The sequence below is a fragment of the Gossypium hirsutum genome, chromosome D09, assembly GCF_007990345.1.
Source record: "Gossypium hirsutum isolate 1008001.06 chromosome D09, Gossypium_hirsutum_v2.1, whole genome shotgun sequence".
In the NCBI taxonomy this organism is placed as follows: domain Eukaryota; kingdom Viridiplantae; phylum Streptophyta; class Magnoliopsida; order Malvales; family Malvaceae; genus Gossypium; species Gossypium hirsutum.
Genome location: NC_053445.1, coordinates 43,813,556 through 43,841,156, shown reverse-complemented (window position 1 = coordinate 43,841,156; position 27,601 = coordinate 43,813,556). Strand labels below are relative to the sequence as shown.

Sequence of the window (27,601 nt, the reverse complement as noted above, 5' to 3'; positions counted from 1 at the left end):
AATCTTTTGCTTCGTTTTGTTTTTGCCTAGCCGCAGTGCTAGTCTTTGGGCTATCTACTATGTGCATTTTTCTTAACTATTAACCCTTTTTTTCTTTCTTTTTCTTATTCATTTTATGTGTTTTTCTTCTTTTTAGTTTACAGATGATAAATGAGATACTTATTATTGTTGAAACATCACCAATTATTAGCACTTTTTTTTAGAAAATGGGTAGCTCGTGGTTGATTAGTCTATTTTCTATTTTGAAATTTTTAGAATAATAAATGATTTTATGAGTCGGTTTAAACTCATGTTATTTTAAGTTTTATATGTTTTTTTATTTATTCTTCCATTATTTAATTTGTTTTCACTTTTAGAAGTTTTTATTTACTCTTGTATATGCCTTTTAGTCTTTATTATGCATGCAGTATTGCTTATGCATGTAGTTTTGGTTTTGCGAGTAATTTTAGGGTTGATTTTATCGCCGTTCATTCTAGTTTGGTGGATGCTAGTTCTTTTGCTGATTTATGCCCGTCACTTTGAACCATCCGAGGTTGATTTTCTTATTGTATTAAGTGTTTGCAATCACTTCTAATATGTTGTGCTTAAGTTGTAACAGAGCCGAATGTCAATGTGCCATAATGCTCTATTGATGCCAAAGCTTTTGTTATTTTCTTCCCCGAGTTGTATGGTCTTATGAATTTCTCTTAAAAAAAACTTTATATATGATTTTGATAATATTTTGATTTGATTTAATTTAATTTATAAATTATATCATATAACATCATTTTATATTTATATATTGTATGTACAAATAATTATATTTATGTATAAAAATAAATTAATATTTATTGTTTAAATATGTATATAATTTAATTAACATTATATATATTTGAACATTAATAAAAAAATTATGTGTGTAATTGCCTCAAATTAAAATTTATGTGTCAATTTGTACATTAAATCAATATTTATGTGTAATTTTAAAATTTATCATTTTTGTTAAATATTAAAAAGAATTAAGTAAATTGTACCATTAATCACTCAGTGCATTTTTATTTTGACCATTCAAAAGCTTTTCTCAATTTAGGCATTTTTTAATAATTTGTGCAAAATTTTAAATTTAATATTTTCAATATATTTTTTAAAACACTTTTTATAATCTCTAATAAAGATCACCTAATACATTTATTTTTATAAAAATGTAGAAAATGATAATATGATACAGATCTACTTACTACGGAGAATTTTTAATTTAATTTAATTTAATTTTTTAACATTATATCTTCTTTTAAAGACTTTAGGTTTTTTAATTTGAATTTGTTTAAATTAATGAGAAATATTTTAAAAACTAAAGATAAACTATGAAATATTTTTTTTTCATAATTTAAAATTTATAATTATCAAACAATTGAGTTATATTTCATATCTAATTTTAATCAAAATAGAAAACATATTTTATAACTTAAATTCAGTATTTAATTTCTTTTCAAAACCTGATTTTTTAGTACTTATAATTTTTAGTTTATCAACAAATCTCTAAAAAATTATTTAAAATTTTATAATAAATTATTAAAAAGTTATAAAAAATATTAAAAATTAAAAAAAAATGCAAGCTTCGAGTCTTCGGTTTTACTAATAAGAAAAGGGGAACTTGAAGTGTAACAATGGTCGGGCTTGTATATTTAGGCTCTATACTTTAATTTTATTAATTTTAATACTTATATTTTTCAAATTTGTCAATTTTAGTCTCTACACTTTTCAAAATTTCAAATTTTAGTTTTAACCCAAACAGTAGCACTTAAATCCATTTGTTTGTATTTAATTACTGATCTTGTACTATACATACAATTGTAGATTTAGTTTATATTCTTCAATTGGATTATTTTAAGTTCCTGTATTTTTCAAATTTTCAAATTTTAATCTTAATACAAATGACAGTCGTTAACTCATTAACTGAATTTTTAGTGAGTAATATTTGAAAATAGCAAACTGACATAACATCACACATATGATAATATGTTTACTGCATTAAATTTTAGAAATAATACAATTTAACTCAATGAATTTAACAGTTATCATTTGGTGATAATTAAAATTTAAAAATTTGAAAAGCACAAAAATTAAAGATTAAAGTATAAAAATTAAATCCACAACTTTTACAAAGTACAATAAGTAATAGCAAAATTTAATCTAATTTTTATTAAAAATTATTAAATTTTTAGAAAATTATAAAAAATATATAAATTACCAAAATATTATAAAAATAAAAATACTATTTATTTTATAATATTTAATAAATATTATATAACTTTTTATAGTATTTTGTACTTTATTCTTTTCTAATTTTTAAAAATTAATTAAATCTTCATAAAATAATTAAAAAACAATTTAATTATTCATATTAATATTTTTTTCACACCCTAACTTTATACTAACCATCACATCTCATTAAGTATTTGGATGGAAAAATAAGACCATTTTACCAATAAAGACCCATTTCTTACTTTATTTACGGAAATTGACCACTTTTTTTTATTTAACGGAATAGGCCGAAAACACTAAAATGCGTCTACGTAAGAGCATTTTAAAGGAAAATTTCAGAAAAACACGTCTCTGAGGGAGCGTTTTGCCATGTCAGCACAAACGCTCTTACGTGGACGCACTTTGCTGACGTGGCAAAATGCTCCCTCAGGGACGCATTTTAGCCTGTGTTTTTCTAATGTTAGGGCTATTTGCATGTTTAGTTTCTTAGTATTTTAGGGTTTAGAATTTTACCACGTTAACAAAGTGCATCCATGTCAGCGCGTTTTGTGCTGACATGGCAAAACGCTCCCTCAGGGACGTGTTTTTTTTTGAAATTTTCCCTTAAAATACTCTTATAATGATGCATTTTAGTGTTTTTAGCCCATTCTGGTAACTAATAAAAAAATAGTCTATTTCTGCAAATAAAGTAGAAAATAGTTGAGACTTATTTGGCTTTTAAAATTATTTTATGAGAGTTTCTTTATCATTTAAATTTTAAGGGTCGTTTTTGTAAAAAATACTATTATCTTGAATATTAAGAGTAATTAAAAAAAAATCTTAATCTTAAATATACTTGGAGGTAACCTAACCGTCAATTAGATAATTTCCATTTTTATTTTGATAGACAAACAAAACAACCTGACAAGGAAATCACATAGCTAAAGCCAAAAACAGTTTCAAGCGCTATAAATCAACGCACCTTCTCCCCATTTCAACTCCCTTTTCTGCTTGGCACCCAAATGCCTTTAGGGAACCTTGCCGTTTCTGCATGTCATCCAGGTGAGGTCTTTTCATTTCCTCTCTCTTTATCACCCGTATGCCATTTCCTCTTTCTTTTTTTTTTATCATTATTTGAATTTGTTCCGGCAACTATTTGATGTTAGACTTCACATTTTAGACGGTCTTTGTGCATTTATTCTGCGTTTTGAGGTTTATTTTTAACTTTGATTTTAAGTTGGCATTGACTCCGCCAATTATATTCTGCTTTAGCTGAAGGATTATGTTTTGTTTTTTTACTCCCTAGTTTTTTTTAATATGATTTTGATTTTACTATGTGTTTTGTGCAGATATAAGAAAAAATGACTTTGCTACTTGAAATTTAAGCTATTTAGGACACTGAACTTTTTGCCTTGTCTCTCGTAGCTTAAGTAAGTTTGATTTTCTAGTACTGCCCTTAAAATGGCGACTGCTACATTTCCTTATTTTACACCTTCGGATAGTAGATCAATGGGGGTACTTAATGTTCTAGGAGGGAGAGTGTTAATGGAGAATCCTTTAGGGAGATTTAGCTGCCTTAAAATATACGAGGGAAAAAGTGGGTTTTCTAGTGCCAGCCAAAAGTCTACCATGCCAAGTTTTAGATGTTCTGCCAACCCTCGCAGTGTCAGTCACTACCAAAATAAAGATCCTTTTCTGAATCTGCATCCTGAAGTTTCAATGCTTAGAGGTGAAGGGAACAATACAGTAACCAACCCAAGAAAGGATAGCACTAGTGGAAGTGTTATTGAAAGCGCAGGAGACATGTCTGGTTCAAGTAACTATAATGAAGCTAAGATCAAAGTCATTGGTGTTGGAGGTGGTGGTTCAAATGCGGTTAATCGCATGATTGAGAGCACAATGAAGGGTGTAGAGTTCTGGATTGTTAACACTGATGTTCAAGCCATGAAAATGTCACCTGTCTTTCCTGAGCACCGCTTGCAAATTGGTTTGGAGCTAACTAGGGGTCTTGGTGCTGGTGGGAACCCAGAGATTGGCATGAATGCTGCCAAAGAAAGCAAGGAGTCAATAGAAGAGGCCCTTTATGGTTCTGATATGGTATTTGTTACTGTAAGTATGCCTCCATCTACAGTTTTAATCATTCCAGTAGAATTCAGGTTATTACGTTTTACACTTACTAATCTGATTTAACGAGTGTCTTAGGTGTAAACTATTTATTTTATGAAAAAATGTATTACAATTAGTAATACAGAAAATTGAGCAAAATATACCATACAAGAAAAATAGTTATGTTCTGTTTGCTATTATTATTAACTAGACTAGTTAAAGAATCTTGTCAAGGTAAATATTTCAATTTTCCTATTTATAGTTAATATTCATTGATCTTATGATAAACACAACTCATCTGGCTACGTATACATGGTTTATTGTATATCCCTTCCCATCAAATTGAATGGTTTCAGAGTTATATACAAAGTCTTTGTGTCCAGAATTGGTAAAATTTATGTACTATTTCTGCATCAAGGAGCTCATCTTGTTACTATGTACTAAGCATCAGATATGTATTAATAGTCATTTAAGTTAAAAATCCATAATTCTTTTTCTTTATATTTGATCATACTGTTTCCTGGAGTTTGATTAATCTTTTAATTGATGATTCATGAACTATTTTACTTCATGTTTCATCTTTGCCATTGATACTTTTGTTCATTAAATTGCCAGTGGCAAAATGTTTTTGTGCTGGTACTGTTGTGCTTGGTGTTTGATATATTGATATTTAGCAAGTTAGAAATAGGATCAGATCATTGAATCATGGTTTTCTTTTATCTTCTGCTATCTTCCTTTAACATTTTACCTAGGACTTCAAGTTTGCTTTTGCAGGCTGGAATGGGTGGTGGGACTGGAACTGGTGGAGCTCCTGTAATTGCGGGGGTTGCAAAGTCAATGGGTATATTGACTGTTGGTATTGTCACTACGCCTTTTTCTTTTGAGGGAAGAAGGAGAGCTGTTCAAGCACAGGAAGGAATTGCAGCTCTAAGAGAAAATGTTGACACATTAATTGTTATTCCAAATGACAAGTTGTTGACTGCAGTTTCCTCGTCTACTCCAGTAACAGAAGCATTTAATCTGGCTGATGATATTCTTCGACAAGGAGTTCGTGGTATCTCCGATATAATTACGGTATGGGATTCTTCCAGAAACTATCACAAAACCCTCTAATCCGAGTTTCATAATTGTGTTAATATCCAAATATTTAGACGAAAGAAACATAACTGTAATGTCATTTCCTTTCTTTCTCCTTGCATAGTCTTTGAAAATTGATACTGCCCTTCCAATTTTATTGATGATCTTATGGGAATTTGTTGTGATATACTACAAACAACTAGTGATAAGATTTGCAAGGTTTTCAGAACCAAACTGGTGGTCAAACCGGTTAAGCCATTGGTTCACCTGTCTAACCAGTCCGTCTAGTTTGATTAAATAAATCATTAAAATTCATAAAAAATAAATTAATATTTAAAAATAAAAAAATCTGGTTCATCCGGGTTTTTTGCCCAGTTCAACCGGTCCCTACTAATTCTTGGGTCAACAGGTCGAATGCCTTTCTCTAGACTGATACCTCGATCAGTTCTCGGTCAAACCACTCCGATTGGCCGGTCCGGTCCGGTTCAAACAACTATGTTGTGCATCTTAAATTCGCCTCATTTATTAGATGGCAAGGATAAACTAATATAGTTTGGTGATGCTTTTCTATCCCATTTCCCCCCTTCCAATATGAAGTTTCTGGTTCATAGGCTTTGGGTGGTTAAACTGGTGTGGTACTTTTATACCGTTTATCCATATAATACTTGATGGGTGCACTTTTCGTTGAAATATCTTGAACCTTTGCTCTGGTAAATAACATCTATTATTCAATAACGAGCATGATCTTTATGCTAAAGATACCTGCATTTTCCAACGTTCATATGATATCAGACAAAGTTGTAGCAAGTGTCTCTGTATGTTAGAGAGTCCAGATACCTTTGATCATTGATCTGCTAAATCTACCGATATCAGGGTTCTGGATGGAACCTTGGAGCCTGTAAAAATCAGTATATTTTCACAACTACCATTCGTATGCGTAATGTTTGGGCTGCATAAACATGGAAGTATTATGAGCTTTGGACTGTACCTCTGCAGTCTAATTGATTTTGAGTTTCCTGATTGCAGATTCCAGGGCTAGTGAATGTGGATTTTGCTGATGTGAGAACTATAATGGCAAATGCTGGTTCTTCACTGATGGGAATAGGAACTGCAACTGGTAATTCAAAGATTTCAGCTTGTTTGTCTTATCACACATATGCTCCTACTCCTTTCTGAGCAAAATGATATAAGGATGAAGTGGGGAAAAAGAGCATACCTTGATGCAAGAACCTGACCGACCATCATGTTACATTTTCCTCACCTATGTTGTGGAAATGCCAAAGATGGCACAGATTGGACAATATTTTTCTCCGAAGACAATGTGTCACTTTGAATGCATGAAGATTTTACCTCTTCTTTTCTTTTGCTCTCTGACAAAAATAGAAGTGATGGTAGCTTGTCCATTTTCTTTCCTTTGGTAGCTTGTCCATTTTCTTTCCTTTTACCTTTTATTGTGAAAGAAACTAATTTTTACATGGCAGATAGACTTTGATCTCCTCTTCATGATGCTTTAGTTTATTAATTGGTAATGCAGATTTTTAAATTGTCTTCTATTGACAAGTCACTTTGTCTGCTTTGTAGGTAAAACAAGAGCAAGAGATGCTGCACTCAATGCCATCCAATCACCTTTGTTAGATATTGGCATAGAAAGGGCTACTGGAATTGTCTGGAACATAACTGGTGGAAGTGATTTAACCTTGTTTGAGGTAACCCTCTGTCTCTAACTCCTTCAGTGTAGCAGTGGTGGCTGGGTGGCTAATTGGACACTGAACCTACTACCTATCTATTTTTTTCTATATTTTGTGCCCAAAATTGCTGGTTATATGTGAGTGGAGCCCTTTCAGGTAAGAGGAGTTACTGAAGCCTGAGCAGTCCCACCCTATATGATAATGGGCTACTCCTTTATAGGGAGAAGCAATTGTTGGAAATGTCGCACCTTAAGCCTCTGATTGCTTCAGAAATATGTTTGAATTAACGCTTGAGTTCATTGAGGCCTTGTGTTTTCATGACTGGCCCTTGAGCTGCTAGTATTTCTCGATGATAACATGTAAAAGTGATGTGTTATCCAAGTGCTATCTATTGAAATAAAGGGAGGCTTATGAAAGGGCTCCACTTGATTTATTAATAGAAACATTTATTTATAGAGGTAAAAATAGATGATTACATTTAAAATAGAAATAAGATAAAATAATAATTTAAAACAAGGTTAAAAATAAAACAAATTCATTTGGATCTTTCAAATCCTGAGGTTATGTTATTATGCCCCGTAAGATTGATGGTCAATAGAGCTACAATCTAGGATTGATGATGACAAAAAGAATGTGGGCAGCTGATGGGGAAAAAGGTGGATTTTGTCACTAAGAGAGCTGTGATGGCGGGATCTTGTGAGTTATGGCAACTAACTGAATCGAGACTATTGTGATTTTGGAGACTGCATTGTGGTGTAGTATTGTGAGTTGTGGTTGGTGTATCCAAGATGTGGTTTGACATCCATTAGGCAAGGTCCCTCAACCGACTACCAATATAGTCGGGGCATGAACCTCACAACTTTGAACTAGTAGATAGGAGCCGATGATTGGTTGTTGATAAAGATGAGTAGTGAACAAGAGTTGGCATTGTTCCAGCCAAAAAAGGTAAATTGTTGGAGCTATATGAAGATCCAAGGATTATGCTCATTTGAGCGAAAGGGTAGAAAAACCCATATAGGGCAGGATTAAGAATCATGTCGCTGGACAAAAGACTCTAATACCATACCGAAGTAAAGAGAGGCTTATGAAATGGCTCCACTTAATTTGTTAATAGAAACCTCTATTTATAGAGGTAAAAACTGATTATTACGTTTAGGATAGATTATTTGCATCTTTCAAATATTAAGATTACATTATTGCTATCTACATAATATGTATAATATTTTAAGACATTTAGCAATTGCTCACAGCAACTTTAATCATCACACTCCCCACCAATAACCAGAATAGTCTACAAAGTGATTGAAATCTTATACTGCATAGACATTGGTTATCTTGAATGTTCCTCTTGTTCTAGGTTTTGCCTTTATATTTCATTTCTCTTCTCATATGTGTCATGTGACATCTGATAATTTTCTGTAGGTTAATGCTGCCGCTGAGGTAATATATGATCTTGTGGATCCAGCTGCCAATTTAATATTTGGAGCAGTGATAGATCCATCAATTAGTGGCCAAGTAAGTTCATGCTTATTTTAACTTATTCCAAAGTTCAAGACTCAGAAACAGTCAACAGCTTATCTGTATCATGATCACCATGCTTAGAATAGGCGTACTAACTGTAGTTCTTAGTCAAGCATGTGTGCTAATTAACAGTGATTCAATGAATTAAGCATTCTGAAAGGTAGGATTAAAACCTGGCAAGAGGACTTTATGGATGATCTTACTGTTCAGGCTACATGTTGGTAGGATAATTGATTCCTTGCTTTTGTGCTTGTCCATATCAATACCAGCAAAGTATCCCAACTATCTCTAACAATGAGATTGACCATAGGATCTCATCTTAGCTTCCTGGAAGTTTATTTAGGGTGAGTTCTTCATTGTGTTTCAAAAGTGCTTTTTTGGAGCTAAAAGCACTTTTGGCATGCAATAAAGAAAAATTTGTTTTTGAAAAGTACTTTTGAACTCAAAGACAAAAGCTAGAATTTTTAGCTTTTGCCTCTGGAAAATGCACTTTTAGATTCGAATAACATTTTCAATCCTCATTTATAATCCAACATATCTTGTAATATTTTTATTAAGTACACAATTATTTTCCTATTGAAATGCATTTCAAATATATAACATCATATGATTGAATTTGTAATAATTATTTTTAGTATTTAAATTAAAATTTTAAAAACAATTCGTATTAATTGCTTAAAGAATATTTAAAATTTATATTTTATATATGAAAATATTAATAATATTATGAGTGAGTATTTGGTATACCAAATATTTTCCCTAATATTATTTTCTTATATTTTTATTGAAATATCATAATATTAATGAAATTTAACATTATTTAAATACATATTTTTTTACTTTACAACATCATGTTTAAAATGGACATTTTATTTATCAAAAAACACTTTTTGACAACAATACTAAATACTTCAAAAACAATACTAAACTTTTTAAAAGCACTTCTTTGCGATACTTTTCAAAAGCAATGAAGAATAAGTTAAGTGAATATGCAAAGTTATGTAGAATAAGTTCAAAATCAGCTTAAGAATACACATTGACTTCAAAGCAGACTGTTCATTGATGTGGAAAGCCATATTAGGCTGGTCACCTCTGTTGGTTCCTCATTAGGATAATTAAATGAAGCATGTTGATGGCAAAAAATGAAGACGACACATTTTTGCATGTTTGCACAGACTAGCAAGACCTGCAACATTCATTGTCGTCAATATGAATAATTAATTTGATGGAAAACATCATTTTGGGTCTTTATTTAGGTAAGTATAACTCTAATCGCCACGGGATTTAAACGTCAAGAAGAAAGCGAAGGGAGGCCCCCTCAGGTACTGCTCCCCCACCCCCTCCCCTCTCTCTCTCACTATATCGCATAGGCCAATTCATACAGGATTCTCATTAAAATGGAGATGAGTCAGGTAGCACAGGGAGATACTGGTCTTGGAACTAACAGGTGGCTGTCTTTTGGTGAAGGCAGTTCTGTTGATGTCCCGGAGTTCCTGAAGAAGAAAGGACGGTCACGCCATCCGAGAGCTTGATGGTTCTTTTGCATAATGTCTCAACTCAATCTGAGATTCCTGCTCTCCTTGATATGTAGAGTATATTTCTGATTAGGTTAGAGCAGAAGTTGCTTGTGTTGAGTAAACTTGAGTAGCTTGTACAGAGTGCCTTTGTTGAGAAAGTAAAGATGAGATTATTCAGTGTTTTCTTTTTATCCAATGGTGAAGTTAATTTTATCAATATGATCCTATAATGGTCGTCAGATTTTAGTATAATAATGCAGCGAAATGCAACATGATAACAACGCATGACCTATACATGTTGTCACACCAAATTCACAAATGCATAATAAAAAGCTTTAGAAGTAGCAAATTACAAACACCCTACTATTGCCAAGGAATGCAACTAAACCATGTCATTCACAAATACCGCAATTCATTTAATCAAATTATAATTTGAAATCATGTTATGTGAAGTTCAATTACTGTCCATAAATGCTTACCGCCAATTCAATCGTAACGGAAAGTTTTATAGGTGAAATGCTATCCATTTTGGTGGATTCTATTTTAAGAAATTTCAGACTTTATTCATGTGAATATAACTTTTAAAATAGAATTCATACTTTCAAAACCAAACCTGATACAACAGTCCAACATTTGTGGCCCTTCCCCTAACTTAAAGCTAGCTCTTGTTTATGCAAATGAAAATTCATGTTCCAGGAAAAAAATATAACAGCTGGTATGTATCTACCATGAATCAGCTGGCCGCCCAAACAAGCAGATTTGACGAGACAAGATGGCTAAGTCTATGAAGGAAGGGGAGTAGGATCAATCATAAATTCTACACAGCAATTCTGCTTTATATACTATTTCTTCCCAAAACCACAACCATTACAATCTCACTTCTACAAATTTCTGAAACCATACATATATCTAAAATCCCAAAGGTAAGAAAAAAAAAATCAAGGAATCCTGATCAGGACAAAGTTGTCAGCTCCCACACCTTGTTCTTGCAGAAGCAAGTAGACGTTTTTCCTGTTATTTTCAATGATAACAAGAACAAAATTGTTAGCTAAAGTTGAAGCTCTAGACAAATACCACAGGTGTTGAGTTTAAAAACAGCCAAGAATCAAAAACAACTAAAATTTGTGTTGAAAGATGAAAAACAGAAGCAAAAATCCGAATGTTGAAGGAGAAAAAAAGTTGACTTATCTCATTACTTCATTAAGCAAAATAACATGTACATATATAGTTCTATTACATTGGAAGAAAATAAATCTTGCTTGTGCAAGTAACCAAGCTGTAAAATCAGCTTAATGATAACCTAAAACCTACTAAAAACTATTAAGTACATGATTGAACCTCATCTAATCAAAAAGTTACAATAAAATCAAACATGTCACGTGTTACAAAAGTTAAATGACTGAAATACACCATGGACATTAGCATGTTGCATGCATGTTGCTGCATTGTGGCTTGGACGCTTGCATGCTGCTGATATGTTGCCAACTTTCAACACTCCTCCTTGGCTATAAAGCAGCATACTCTAATTTCCTTCCTCAAGTACTCGAACCTTGTGGCAGCCAATGGCTTGGTCAAAATGTCTGCGAACTGATCCTCCGAGCAGCAATGGATCAAGTTGATTTCCTTTGACAATTCTACCTCCCTTACAAAATGATACTTAATCTTGAAGTGTTTAGTCTTGCCATGAAATACAAGATTCTTGGCAATGACAACAACTGACTGATTATCTACTTTAATCTTTGTTGCTTCCACTTGATTAACATTCAAGTCACTCAAAGAGCTTCCTAAGCCAGATGGCTTGATTAACAGCAGTAGTAGCTGCAATATACTCTGCTTCTGTAGTGGATTGAGCTACTATCTGTTGCTTCTTAGAACTCCAACTAAAAACTCCTAAACCTAGAGTGAAGAAGTAACCCGATGTGCTCTTCATATCATCAACTGAACCAGCCCAATCACTGCTTGAATAGCCAACCAGCTTCAGTTCCTCAGCTTTCTCAAACTTCACACCATAGCCTAAGGTCCCTTTGACATACCTTAAAACTCTTTTAGCAGCCTTGAAATGAGCTACATTGCAGCAATGCATGAACCTTGATAGAAGGCTGACTGCATACATGGTGTCTGGCCTTGTTGCTGTCAAATAGAGCAGGCAACCAACTAGACTTCTGTAGCTCTTCTCATCAACTTGAGCATGGTCACTGTTAATGGATAGTTTTTCTCCCTGTGCCATAGGAGTGCTAGCAGGTTTGCAATTTGTCATGCAAAACTTGCTTAGGACCTTCAATGCAAATGCTTGTTGGCTTATGAAAATACCCTGCTCATTCTGATTCACTTTCATGCTAAGAAAGTAAAGCATCAAGCCTAAATCAATCATTTCGAAAACATCTTGCATCTGCTTCTTGAATTCATCAATCAACTCACTCTTACAACCAGTAACCAACAAGTCATCCACATACAGAGACACAATCAGTAAGGTTTCTTTTTCAACCTTTTTCACATAGAGTGTAGGCTCACTAATGCTCTTCTCGAACCCCAGCCTTGACAAGTATGCATCAATCTTGTCATACCAGGCCCTTGGAGCCTGTTTTAGGCCATACAAGGCCTTCTTAAGCTTATAGACCTTGTGCTCTTCACCAAGGACCTTGAATCCATCAGGTTGTTCAACAAAAATCTCTTCCTTGAGAAATCCATTCAGAAAAGATAATTTAACATCGAGCTGATGCACTTTCCATTGCTTCTTTCCAACAACCCTTCATTGCAGCTTCATTAAAATTAGAAGGCTCAACAATGGTCATATCACACCTCTCATAGATGTCCATTAAGGTTCTAGTGCCTCTAACAGGTGCATCATTATAATCATCCTCAGTTTTAGCTTCAATCTCAGCATGTTGCAAATCAAGATCATGCTGATCTTGCTCAGACAAGCTTGCATCTGTTCCATCCCATTTCCAACAACTGCTCTCATTGAATTTCACATCTTTGCTCACAACAATCTTCTTAGTGGATGGATCAAATACCTTATACCCTTTCTTTAAACTGTTGTAGCCAACAAAGACTCCAGGTATGGACCTCTTCTCCAGCTTGGTTCTCTTCTCAACTGGCACCAGTGTATAGCATAAACAACCAAACACTTTCAAGTGTGAGACATTTGGTTTGTGTCCAAACCAGGCTTAAAAAGGTGTTTTGTCTTTGACTGCATTAGTTGGTAGCCTGTTTAGTAAATACACAAAGGTATTTACTGCCCCAGCCCAAAAATTGTTAGGCATTTTGCCTTCAAACAACAAGCACCTGGCCATATCGAGAAAAATCTTGTTCTTTCCCTCACAAACACCATTCTACTGTGGTGTGTAAATGGTGGTTAATTGGTGTTGAAATTCAGCTTCATCACAAATCTTCTGAAACCTTTGAGACACATATTCAGTCTCATTATCAGACCTCAAAATCTTCAACTTGCAACTGGCTTAATTCTCAGCCAATACCTTGAACTTGCAGAAGTAGTCAGCCACCTCTGACTTTTGTTTCAAGAAACTCACCCAACAAAATCTGGTGCAATTATTAATGAACAATACAAAATACCTACTGCCATTCAAAGAGGAGGTCTTCTTAGGTCTACAAATGGCTGTATGGACCAATTGGAGCCTCTCTTGAGCTCTCCAAGCTTTGTTAACAGGAAAAGGTAGTTTGGTCTGCTTGCCAAACTGACAAACTTCACACACATCTTTCTTAGGCTCGATCTTGGACATGTCTTCAACTAGACTCATCTTGTGCAGTAAAATTAATGACTTATAGTTCACATGCCCCAGCCTCTTGTGCCATAAGCATGATTCATTAGCCAGAGCTGTACGTGCCTTTTCTTTTAGCTGATTCACATAAAAAATGAAGGATATATCATGCATAACTATTGTCACTAGCACTTGATCAAAAGAATCCTTGATCACACAAGTCTTTTATTCAAAAATAAGGAAGTAACCCTTCTCTAACAACTGACCAACACTCAGTAGATTCTGATCAATATCTGATACAAAAAGAACTTTAGGATGGCTTTGTTACTTGACTGAGTGCAAATCACAGCCTTGCATTTGCCTTTGGCCTCGATGAATTCACCATTCCCAATTCTGACTTTGGACCTAAAGCTGGTGTCTAGCTCCTTGAATATGCCTTTTTCTGAAGCCATGTGATGAGTGCAACCATTGTCAATTAGCCAATTCTTCCTAACTTTGCTTGAGCTTGTAAAACAAGAGGTAGTAAAGACATGCTCCTCTTGAGCTTGGACATCCTCAGCAGCTTAAGCTTGATTCTGCTATTGTGGTTGTGTTTTTGCCTTGTTCTTGCAGACCTTTTCAATGTGGCCAAGTTGCTTGCAGCTTCTACATTGAATGTCAGGCCTGTACCAGCAATATTTTTCCAAATGAGTGGATTTCTTGCAATGAGTGCATGGTGGAAAGTTTCTTTTTGCAGCATCCTTCTTCCCTTTTCTCTTTCTTTTTCTAATCAAGGTTTCTTGCCCTTGTAGCTTGAGCTCGAACTTGAGCTCTCTCTATTCCTGGCCTGAAAGGCTCCCTCAGAATGCTCCTCCATTCTGTTTGCTCTTCTTTGCTCTTGTGCATAGAGAGTGTTGGAATATTTTCAAATATTTATAGTATCCCAATAACTATAAATGAATGGGTGTAATTAATCAAAAGATAAAACTTTTGGTCATTGGTCAAAAGTTATATCATTTGATTTTTTTTTAAAAATAATTATAACTATTCAAAAATATTATTTGAATAGTTACAAAATTAAATGAATAATTATTATTATTTATTTATTCATAAAGACACCTATTGAAAGATGTCTCTATGAAGAGACATGAAAATTCCTATAAATAGGAATGGGATTTCATTTGGAAATCATATCAACAAATTCTAATATTATTTCTTCTCTTCCTTCATTTTCTAATATTATTAGATTATTCTATAAAGTATTGCTGCAGAAATCCTTTGTAGAAATTGAGTTTTTGTTATACATTACTCAGTGCATAGTGGACTATTCTCGTCAGTGCAAAACGCAAATAGTCATTGGCTTCATTGTATCCTCGAGGTTAATTTGCTTGGAACTCGTTTGCACACTGAAGATAAGTGGGGGCGAATATAACCTTAAAGATAGTGGCTTGATACACGCCTTGGAGCCTGTCCTATTTCTTCTTTTTCTTTTCGAGTTCCGATCGTGTGTTCGAGTTTTTTCCTTACCGGAGTTTTGTACTAACAATTTTAAGGTTATATCTCATGATGACTACCACAACACATGAAAGTGGAACACTAAGGGAGTTGGCTTCCAACTTTGTTAAACTTGATCGTTTTGATGGTGGCAATTTTCGACGATGGCAGAAAAAGATGCACTTTTTGTTATCAACTTTGAAGATTGCTTATATTTTGGATACTCCAAGACCTGAAGAGAATGAAAATGAATCTGTTGCTGCAACCCGAGAAAGACAAAAATGGGACAATGCTGATTACATGTGCATGGGCCACATATTGAATGGTTTATCTGATGGTTTGTTCGACACCTACCAAAACGACGTCACCGCTAAAGAATTATGGGACAAATTGGAGGCAAGATACATGACCGAAGATGTTACAAGTAAGAAATTTCTTGTCAGTCGTTTCAATAATTATCAAATGGTTGATGGTCGTTCTGTTATGGAACAATTTCGTGATATTGAAAAGATGCTGAATCAAAAACCCAATTTGCGCGCGCCGTGCCTTGAACCCAGGCACTTCCCACGGCCTCCTAGCGTGCTTAGCCACTGGGCCAGATGCTTCTTTATTTTATTTTATTTTTTTTTAAGTTCCGATCGTGTGTTCGAGTTTTTTCCTTACCGGAGTTTTGTACTAACAGAGAGCATTTATCAGCTCTGTCAAGGGCATAGTTGATAGGTTTCTCGAGTCCTCCAAAGAAGAGATTTTTGACTCATACTTCTTTGGAAGAGTTGTAATGACCTTTTCAACTATCCTTTTGTCATTAAACTCATCTCCAAGCAGTCTTATGTTGTTTACTGTGGCCATAATCCTGTCAGCATACTTCTTGATGGTTTCAGAATCCTTCATCCTCAGATTCTCGAAGCCCCTTCTCAAATTGATCAACTGCTGCTGCCTGGTCTTGCTTGACTCTTGAAACTCTTCATTGAGTCTGTTCCAGGCTTGCTTTGGAGTGTCACAAGCCATTATTCTTGTGAAAATCACATTTGAAACTCCATTTTGAAGGCATGGCATAGCCTTATACTTTTTGGCACTGTCCTCATTGTGCTGCCTAATTTGAGCTATGGTTGGATTAGCTCTCAAAGGTGGTGGCTTTGTGTCAGTTAGAACAACATTCCACAGATCACGAGCCTGCAGATATGTCTTTATTTTCACAACCCAAATATTGTAGTTTTCACCAGCAAAGACAGGTGGTGGTGGTGGTGAAAAGCTCATTTTTTTGTAGCAACTGAACAAGCCAACAAAAATAGCTTCTATTTCCTTTCTTTCAAGCACGAGTTACTCAAAGAATCAACACAAATCAACACACAACAAAGGCCCTCAAAGATGACAGGCTCTTGATACCATTTTTTGAGTTTAAAAACAGCCAAGAATCAAAAACAACTAAAATTGTGTTGAAAGATGAAAAACAGAAGCAAAAATCCGAATGTTGAAGGAGAAAAGAAGTTGACTTATCTCATTACTTCATTAAGCAAAATAACATGTACATATATAGTTCTATTACATTGGAAGAAAATAAATCTTGCTTGTGCAAGTAACCAAGCTGTAAAATCAGCTTAATGATAACCTAAAACCTACTAAAAACTATCAAGTACATGACTGAACCTCATTTAATCAAAAAGTTACAATAAAATCAAACATGTCACGTGTTACAAAATTTAAATGACCGAAATACACCATGGACATTAGCATGCTGCATGCATGTTGCTGCATTGTGGCTTGGACGCTTGCATGCTGCTGAAATGTTGCCAACTTTCAACAATAGGGTTAGCATAAGCTTTCTGTTAGTCAACATGATTCTTTCAATAAGCCTCAAATACCAGTTCTAAAAGAAATATTCTCTAGAAAACAAATAAAGAGAAACGCTGTAATTAAAGAGAAGAATGTTGAATTTATAAGAAAGTTCTAACTCAACATATATAGGAAAGAAGATCTTACCCCAGGGCACCATTGTCTTGGGCCTTCTCCTTCTTCAATATCAATTGATATGAAGGTGGTCCATTCATCTGAAATAAAACCAAAAAATAGATTAACCTGCTGAATTGCCACTTTTAAAACTTAACAAGTATAGAGGTGTAAGGGGCAGACACGGTTATCCAGCCAAGAACTCTTCATGAGCATAACAGGATAATTTGCCCAATTAGTTTGGCTGGTATTCAGCAACCAAAGAACCACTCCGCTGACACCAAAGCATGTTTTAATTCACATGTGGAACGAATGAGAGGCTAAAAGAATCACACACCAAACCATCTTTGCTTTCTACAAACAACCTACAGCATCATCAGCAGCTCCACTGGCAATAATTCCCTCTTGTAATGGTCGTAACCCGTACACAATAGGTTTCGGATTAAAACTTAAGAGAAAACTATGTTACTCAGATAATAACTAGATTAAAAGTAGGACAAATTAAATAAAATGATACAATAAACTATATTCTTTTTGAAACTTCAAATTGCTACTCAAACAAGTTTTTACTTATCGACTAAAATCAAATGCTTCCTCAAAAAAAATTACTTCTAACATTGAATTGAGCCCTTCATCTTCAATCTCGATGAATGTAGAAACAATGGGTTATTATCCTTTTTTGTTCACAAAATAAACATAAATGCAGTCCAAACAATGAAATGGTGTCAATACCTTGACCAGTGAACTGAAAAGATTGTTCGATCATGAAAACCTGAGAGAGTGCACAGATGATTCCTGGACAACCATTAAAGTGAAAAATATAATCTTTATGTATTACAAGGTCTTAAATGAGAATAAAAGAAAGGAAATACAATATATCAATGCCGGCTACATTAGTTTTGATCCCTTCAAGATACATTCAATGCAATGCTTAAAAAAATTAATGATTAGACTAGATCTTATATATTCATTGCTCAGTATATATACACATATGGAACAAACATGTTTATCAGAATAATTATGTTTACTGTTTGCTAGGAAACAACTCCCAGGCTAAGACCTGATGTTTCAAAGTTCCAAACAGCAAAAGTGAGCTCCTTGACATCAAAATGTGAGCATTAATAGCTTTCAAATGAAGACCAGAGCCATTAGTTTATCATTGATCCTGAGTTTTCGTGGTGCAAGCAAACTTATTGCAGGTAGCCAGAGAAAGTTCTACACAAATGGAAACAAGACTCGAGGAAATCAACAAACATATAAGTCCTAATAGCTGCAAACGGCCTAGGTTATGATTCAATAAACAACCAAGAATTAACAAAGGTGAAATTTTCCAATTTTTTGTAAATGGCATGTTTCTAACCAGGGCGCATAACCATCTCCAGATTGCATCCTTATGATGTCTGCTTCCCATATTTTCAGGGTAAGGTCATCACTGCAAAATCAGTTCAATTCATTTTAGCACTTCTTAGTTCTGACAACTGACTATTTATTTAACTTTTGCTGATGCGATCAGCAAATACAGAAGTTCTAATTACTGCAGATAGAAAGAAAAAGTTGTTATAGATACCTACAAGTTACCAATTTGTCTCCCTTAGCATTAAAAGCAAGCGACCAAACGGTGGAAGAGTGACCACTGACCATAAGATATTCAAACAAGAGTTTTTAGTAGTCCGAAAACTTCATAAACTAGTGGACAAAAATCTTTAAGGTATAATAAAATTTCAAAGACATCACCACAATACTTAATAGGTACATACAAAAGTACATGTCAGGCAATACAATGAACAAGAAAACGAACTGAAACAGAACAGATAGAAAGAGTTCTAGGCTTAGTACTTGCTAGATTCACCTAAAGTTTGCACACAGTCCCAATCACCATCAGCATCCTCTGACCACCAAACCTACAAGGAAAAGTGAATGTATCACAATTTGATCACATTTCTCAATCTTGTTGGCATATAATGAAATTTGCAAAAACAACCAAGATTTCTATGATCTTGTTAAAGAGGGAGATCCATCTAGCTTATACAGTACCTTTGCAGTGTTATCGTAGCTACAGGAAAACAAAATATCCATTGTGGGATGCCACCGAACCATTTTCACATCCTGAGTATGACCTTGAAAACTTGAGTACACTCAAATTCATTCCCTGGCAGGATTTCCCAAATCCAAACAGTTTTATCTCGCCCACATGTCGCAAGAAGAGAACCTGATGCATTCCAAGATACACTTTTCACTTCATTTTAAATTGCATCTAAAAATCATGCATTTAAAATATATATTTGTGTTTAAACTTTAAACTGATAAATAATTACACATTAAATATGGACTATATTAAAATATTAGATTTTATTGTAAGTGAAACTAAATTTAAATTAATAAAGTAAGCATAATAAAATTAGAATGTATAAAAATGCGAAAATAAAACTTTAGTTAAATGATAAATTTAAGATTTTTACTAACTTAATTAGTATGGGTTCAAATCCCATCATGTGCATATATTAAAAGAATAAAGTACCCTCAATTAATATAATTTATTTTAAATGTGAAGAGACATTAACATATTTTTCTTAACTGAATTGAGACTTAGTTGATGGATGATACCAACTTAGTGAAGAGTTTTATTTTTATAAATAGTATAGATGTCTACCTTAAAGAGCAATTATTAAACACAAGACATACCACCCTAACATAGCTCAAAAATATTGTTTCTATCAAATAAACCTTAATTTATTTCTATAAACGGTAAAACAAACATAAATAGCATCTTGATTTTATCAAAATAATAACAATATACCTTCATTTTTTTGTCATACTAAATTTTCAACTCAAAACAAAATATCTTACCAATCTCAATAAACTTGGGGCAAATCTATGATAATGGTTAGATAGGAAAATACCATGAGAGATGAATTGAGTTTTTGAAAAACTTCTACCAACTTTTTTCTAAATAAAAACGAAAAGGGGAAAAAGTTTGGAACTTTGGATACTACGATTTAAAGAAGTTTGAACTCAATTGCCTACCTCCACTATTTTAGTATAGCTCAACTAAAAATTTCACCACTTCATATAAGAATTGTTATCTTTAAATGAAAATGTATAACATTTACAATCTCTATCTTTTCAAAGGCTTAGATAGAACTTTTCTCTAACTTTTATGGTTTAACTAGAACTCTCTAACTTTTACAAATGTTCAATTAGAAACCTTTTTAGTTTTTGTGGCTAAACTAGTAACTCTACCAATTACAATTGGTGAAAATAAAAAGCTGACAAATAAGCCTCTACAAGATAAGTGTTTATAGAAATTAAGTTATCTGAAGAATGAAAGAGGCTTGTAAAAGATTTAACAATAAGTTCTCTAGAGATATGCATAAAGAAAGAATGAAAAAATCAAAGTACATTAGCTTGCTTTGTTGCTTAGATGTACATCTCCTATATCTTGTAGTGTCTTTGGCTTGTATTTATATCAATAAATGAGTTTGTAGATGTTTGAAGCCATTGAGGGTGAAATAGAGTCATTACAAGCATTAAACTGGCCTTACAACCCAGGCATCAATACTTACCAAAAGGGTATCTATACCCCTCATAAAAGTAGTGCCAATATTTTTTTCATCTTTTCGAACTTCAGCAAAAAAGAAATACTTTTTCGATACACCACTTTCTTAGTAAAATTTGATCAACCAAAACTAACACTTTTCCATCTTAAGAAGGGAAAACATACTCATCTGGAAATTCAACATTAATGAAGAGTTTTCTATGAGATCAACATATGATGTTCTTTAGAACTATAACAATGAAAAAGATATGAGAGGAGGCCTTTGTTGGTATAAAGTGGCCCAAACTTTGGACACTCAATATAACAGCCCGATTTTGACCTTAATTGGATAAAGTGGTTTCGGGACTACGAATCCGAGTCAGAAAAATATTTTAATATTATTTTTAGTATTTGCAGTATGTGAATTAATATGTATAAAAATTTCGTATGAAAATTTGATCGTTTGAGTGCTCAATTTGATAAAATAACTTAATCGCATAATATAAAAATTTAGGGGTCAAATCTAAAAGCACTCAATTGTTGTTGTCTTTTAAAAATGGGGGTCTTAAATGGCAACTAGGCCATTTAAAAGATAGTGGGTGGCTATGGACAACTATATCCTTATGTTATATGAAATATAAATTATTTATTAAAGGTTAATAAGGTAAATAAATAAAATACTAGTATATGTTATTTAAAAACAAAGTAAAATTCAATTGTTATCATCCTTGTTTAGCCGAAACTAGAGAAAAGAAAGAAGAGAAAAACACAAGCATAGGTTCGGCCATACTCAAGCTTGATTTAAGATCAAGAAACGAAGAAAACGGAATTGGATAAGGGGAAAACGAAAGTAGTCGAATAGTTAAATGTGTTCGTCGATATCCGAGGTAAGTCTATTAACAATTTAATGTTATTAAATCAGCATATACATATGTATATTTATTGTATATTTGATGAGCTATAATTAAAAGTATATAAATTGAAATTAGTTAATGTATGGATGTTATATATATGCATAAATGAAGTTCGAATATGTATATATATATGTATAAGATCTTGAATTTAGTTAAAAGGTAAGAATGTTATGTATATATAAGGTTTGAATATGTATATATATATATATGTATAAGATCTTGAATTTAATTAAAGGTATGGATGTTATATTTATATATATAAGGTTCGAATATATAAGTATATACATGTATAAGTTTTTTAATGGAATTAAAAGTATGATTTCTATATATATATATATATATATGCATATGTGTGAGGTACGAATATATAGTTATGTGTATATATATAAGTTTTTGAAATGAATTTAAAGTATGGACTTTACATATGCATGTGTGTGGTTGGAATAGATATAAACACATATACAAATACTTGAGTTGGATTAAAAGTATGATTTGTAAATGCTTATATGATTCGAACATGGATTACAAATTTTCTAGAGGTAAAGTTGAGGTTGTAAATTATACATAAATGTTATGAACATGTGTTGCTATTAAAAATTATATGAGGAATCATCTTTGTATTTGTGAAATTGAGATTTTCAGGCTAAGCGCCTAGCAGGCTTAATGCCGGTGAATTTTTCAGACTTAATGTCTAGCAGGTTTAATGCTGGTGTTCTAAGTCAGGCTTCAAGCCTAGCAGGCTATATGCTGGTGAATTATTTTAAATAAGTGATATTTATATTTTAATTGAAATTAGTTAAGCACATTGATAAACTGTAAATAAAATACAAAAATGTGGTTGTATGTATTCAGTTCTATACTTTGATGTATATATGCATTCAATTAGAAGTATTTGATAAATATATGTGCATTTGAATATATACATTTAATGTGTATATGCATTCGGCTAAAAGTATTTGATAAGTGCATATGCCTTCAGCTATATATATACCTTGGATGAGTATATGCATTCGAATGTAAATGTTTGATAAATATATATATATATATATGCATTCGGATATATGTGTTGATGTGTATACAAATTAGGTTAAATGTATTTGTGGAATATATACATACATTCGATTATATGCTCTTGATGAATATAAATATTTGGTTATATGCATTCGAAGAGTACATATATTTGATTATCAATAGAATGATCATAGAAAAGCAAATGTTTAAATAGTGAGTATATGTGGTAATTGCATTTAAAATAAATTGGCTTAGAAAATTATATGATTCTTTAATTTAGTTGCTAAAGACCTACTGAGCTATCAATGGCTTGTTGTTTATGTTTGCTTCTGTTTATTTTTTTATAGATTTTTTTGAGGTTGTTACGAGCTCGGTGATCATCAGTAAAGTTTATCACATTATCGACAGATAACGGTATCTTAAGTTGAAATTCCTTTTGAGTCTATGGCATGTATAGTCTAAGACTAGTTTGAAATTGTTTATTTTGAAAGTAAATATGTATTAAAGCTATGTGAATGTGGCTAAATTAGTTTGTTTTAATCGGTTTTGGTTTGAATGATAAATTAGGCATAATTTGGTTGTGGTTTAGTATTATACGAGACTTGTTATATATATGCATGGTTGTGTAGTTTGTTTGAGTTAGTTACAGATGAACGTAAATATATAGATATATATATATATTATGCAAATAAATGGAAGTGTATATACAGAATTTTGGAAATGTTTTACTATTATATTATAAGTAGATTGAATGAATGTTCAAATGTATAAATCAGGGTATGTAATGTTATTTAGTAAGGTATTGAAATATTACCTTAGGAAGTAAATTAAGGGTAAGCATTTATGTGCATATAAATTCGGTTTTGGTATATATATATATGTATTGATAAGTAAAAATCTGGTTTTGTGATTCATAAAATTTTTGGATTAAGATGATGTTTGACTTTGCATGTTTGATAGGTGAAATTTATGAAGTATAAATATATTTATTTAGAAGGTCACATGATATTTAAATTTTCTTTAGTAAGTTAAGTGATGATAGAATCCATATATATATAAATTTTTATATTCAAATATACATAGACAAATTGACTTTGGGTTGTTTAATAAGGAATGAAACCTTGTATTATTTTTAATTCATTAAGTAAAGAATATTTATTTCTTTATATCACTTTGTGAATTATGTCTTTGTATTTAATTGTGTTCAATTGTGCTATGTTTGGTAATGCCTCGTAACTCTAATTCGGTGACGGATATGGGTTAAAGGTGTTACACTCAAACTCCCTCATATGCGTATTATATTCTTATGGAAAATATGTTATAGAAGAATCTCAGTTAGAGCTGAGTTAGCCCAAAGTTCAATCAATGTCACAATTAATTGCCTTTCGTGTCACAAGTACTTTAAACCAATAAGACATCTTTTTGTTAACTATGAATTTACTAGAGCTATTTGGTTTGGTGGTTCAATTTCTCTCAAAATCTAGGCTTTCAACCTTAATACAGTTTTGCAATGGATTTCTAAATAGCTTATGATGGAGGACCTTAGCTTTAAAGACGCTAGAGAGTTTTACACTTCATTCATTTGTACTTTGTGGGGGTATATGGAAGGTGAAACCTCAACTCTATAAAGACTTCAAGATTTATAAGATATTTAAGCTCTTCCATTATTGAATCTTTTGTGGGAGAAGGTATAATCATGGCTCTAAATAATAATAGAATAGACAATACAATAGTGATAGAACTTAGAGTGGATTAAGATTAAAGAATCCATTAGAGCTTATCACTAGCAATCGAAAAAGGAAGAGGAGTTGGCATCTTCAATGGCGCAACTATACCCTATTGATAACAACAAATATAAGATTCTTATTTGTAGAAGAATTTATGTAATGTCATAACTACAAGTAAATATATACATTATATGCCTAATTATCTCTTATATACATGAATAGAGAATTAAAAAATGTAGGCTTTTGAGCAAGGAGGTAGATCAGAAGCAAACTAGAGGCTCAAGCTTGTACTTAGTGATATCATAGCTTTGTTGCAAAATTTTAAGATGGTTAAATCTTTAGACAAGAATCTTCTTTCGATAAGAGAAGTATATGGTTAAACTAGATTTATTTGATCATAACCGAGTTATTTTCATATTTATTTTATAAAAAAATCCAATGAAATAGAAAGAAAGAGGTATATTAATTAAATTAAAAAATATTAATTAAATTAAAAAATAATAAGTAACAGAAAATCAACAAAATCAAAATCCAACCCAATTGGGCCGTTGACCCAGCAAGTGTAAATCCATATTATTCGGTTCCACCGGGTAAGGTAACCCTCCTCAAAAGAAGTTCACCGTTAAACAGAAATCCCTATTTCTGCAAACCCTAATCTCAGATCCCCAGTAAGTGAGACTCCATTTACCTTTATCCAATAGCCATGGATTCTGCAACTCGAAGAAGAAGTCAAGGAGGCCTCTTCGAAGGTCTCTACAGAGTCATCATGCGACGTAACTCTGTATACGTCACCTTTGTCATCGCCGGCGCTTTTCTCGGAGAACGCGTAAGTTTTATCCCTTTTTCGCATTGATCTCACTTATTTTGACTTTCGCTCCGTTGTTTCAATCAAATTTTATTGTTGATTTTGAAAGAAGGTTCAATTTAATTGTGGATTAAACTTTATCCCTTGTTCGCTTTGGATCTCTCTTATTTCGACTTCTGATTGGGATTTTTTTGGTCCGAGGATTATAATTGCTATTGGTTTTGTTTTTGATTGAAAATGATGAGTTTCTAAGAAATCTTTAAATGTTAATTTTTGTTTATGAATTTTAGTTTGATGAGAAAGAAGGGCGAATATTCTTATTATAATTCATTCGACTTTCGCAGGCTGTGGATTATGGAGTTCATAGGCTCTGGGAATACAACAATGTCGGGGTAAGTTTTTCTAATTTTAATATCATATTTGTTGTGTATTTCAAGGCATAGGCAGCTTATTAGGTGTGGATTGTTTGCAGTACCAGCCGCAATTTTGGTTGTCTATTCAACGTTAAGTTGCACAATCACACTCGGATTTATATTTGATTGCATCGTGGAGAGGATAAAATTTAGTCAAAACACCCTAGTACCAGTCTTTTTTTATGGTTTTCCGTGATCAAGTACACTTCTTAGTGATTATGTGAGGTTGCTGTGTCTTTAGGCTATCAATTTTCATTCAAGAACTATCCTATTTATTCTTCCATAGTTGAGTTAGTGCTATTAGATGCTTGGCTTGGGAAACTGGTCTTTAGAAGCTTTTTTAAACCGTGGGAATATGGCTGTTATTGGTAGGCTTTATGGAGAAAGGATCTTGGAACGATTTTTGTTTCCTTGCAAAATTAAATATCATGAATTTTGAAATTTGGCTGTTTAATGGAATAAATGTTACTTTGTAGAAGGCTATAGGTCCTGTTCAACAATTCTAGCACTTACATTGATACGCTGTGTGGAGGCCACTGGCTACTTATTCATATTAAACCTCTTAGGTCACATTTCTAAATTTTTTCATCTGCTGTCAATTGAGTGCATGGTTATGTCACATGTGTTGCTGAAAGTGAGTTCTTTTTGCTTCTTTGCTTCCTCATCTCTCTCATTTCCTAAACCTTGTAAAATATTGCAATTTGATAATTATCATAAAAAACAGCTTATCCATTTTGGCTCATCATTTTTTGCACAGTCCCTTGTCAACCGCATATTTGCTGATCTTTTTCTGCAATGATCAGCTGCATCCAGAGCTTATGTGGTTCACGTATTAACTTGTTCGATTTTTTGCTGTACTGCAGAAACGATATGAAGACATTCCAGTGCTAGGACAGCGACAATCAGAGGAATGAAATCATTATGCCCTTTCTGGATGTTTTGAAGAAGTCATTGAGGATTGGGCCAGAGCATATATCTAATTAGGTAGCTATGCTCATTGTTGCAATAAACTGTTAATTGTTTTTGGTTCTTGACCATAAGTTGGTTGAATTTATCATTTAAGATTTTTGATTATTCTGATTTGTGGATGGATATAATGTATGCTGGTCTGCAGCGCATCAAAATGACTGAACCCACTTTGTCGCCATAGTTGCATTTGCTTCAAAGGATTAGGTTCTGTAAGTTTGTGCTTTGATTGCCTTTAGATCAATGTTTACAATAAGAGGGGTTAAAACTCGTCTCTGGTCATTTTTGGAAGGGAAAGAGAAACATGATGTTTTTCCCTTTGTTTTTTGATTGCTCGGTTTCTATGACACGTCAGAAACTACTCCTTTCATATGCCATGGGAAACGTGAATCAATACCACTGACAGGCACTGGGGAAAAGAGCGTAACATGCACTTTGAACCTTCTTTCAATTTGAAAGCACAACTTTACAAGGCAATGTTATTGTTAAACCATTTTGCTTTCATTATCTATTTAAATATTTATACCAGTGAAAACCGTATGTGCTATTGAGGAAGTGGGTGTTGCAGCCGATATTAGAGGGTAAATATCATAAATTTATTCGAAATTAATTTTGCTTGCATATAATGTTCTTAACATTCACTGTTGGGGAAGGAACCAATCAAATCTTCAATACAGAGAGAAACCTTGGAATCAGATTTAGAAAGTTATCTTGTCAGTAGTTGGATTTGGATCTACTTAGTAAATCATATTAGATGAAGCGGCAAAATGGTTCTTTCTTTACAATTGTGTTTACTCTTTTATTTGGAGCTCTTATCCTTTCATTGTTATTCTATGTTGTATGTCCCGTTAGTAACTAAATTTAAAATTATAATTTTTTTAAAAAATAATAGCATTTTTGTCGTTACCAAGCTAGGTTGGTGCTCAGTTGATTGATGATATCAAATTTAGTAAAGAATT

General features: G+C 32.9%; 2 protein-coding genes and 1 pseudogene across 7 annotated transcripts; 2 read left to right on the top strand and 1 right to left on the bottom strand.

Annotated features, from left to right (window-relative positions):
* The first annotated feature begins 3,126 nt into the window (after positions 1 to 3,126).
* LOC107908698 (cell division protein FtsZ homolog 2-1, chloroplastic) lies at positions 3,127 to 10,349 on the top strand. 6 transcript variants are annotated; one of them, XM_016835936.2, is made up of 8 exons: positions 3,127 to 3,285; positions 3,573 to 4,332; positions 5,104 to 5,403; positions 6,433 to 6,523; positions 6,988 to 7,112; positions 8,517 to 8,609; positions 9,872 to 9,937; positions 10,087 to 10,349. In XM_016835936.2, the coding sequence occupies exons 2-8, from the start codon at positions 3,685 to 3,687 to the stop codon at positions 10,093 to 10,095; spliced, it is 1,332 nt and encodes a 443-aa protein (XP_016691425.2). In that variant the 5' UTR covers positions 3,127 to 3,285; positions 3,573 to 3,684; the 3' UTR covers positions 10,096 to 10,349. The 6 variants fall into 6 exon arrangements, with proteins under 6 accessions (XP_016691425.2, XP_016691426.2, XP_016691423.2 ...); XM_016835937.2 differs by having other exon boundaries at positions 10,083 to 10,349; XM_016835934.2 differs by having other exon boundaries at positions 10,028 to 10,349.
* Positions 10,350 to 15,999: 5,650 nt separating this feature from the next.
* Positions 16,000 to 19,514, bottom strand: LOC121220775 (probable cytosolic iron-sulfur protein assembly protein 1; annotated as a pseudogene).
* Positions 19,515 to 24,988: 5,474 nt separating this feature from the next.
* LOC107908697 (cytochrome b-c1 complex subunit 9, mitochondrial) lies at positions 24,989 to 26,912 on the top strand. Its single transcript, XM_016835933.2, has 3 exons — positions 24,989 to 25,284; positions 25,608 to 25,655; positions 26,540 to 26,912. Exons 1-3 carry the CDS (start codon positions 25,162 to 25,164, stop codon positions 26,588 to 26,590), a joined length of 222 nt encoding a protein of 73 aa, XP_016691422.1. The 5' UTR covers positions 24,989 to 25,161; the 3' UTR covers positions 26,591 to 26,912.
* The last annotated feature ends 689 nt before the right edge of the window (positions 26,913 to 27,601 follow it).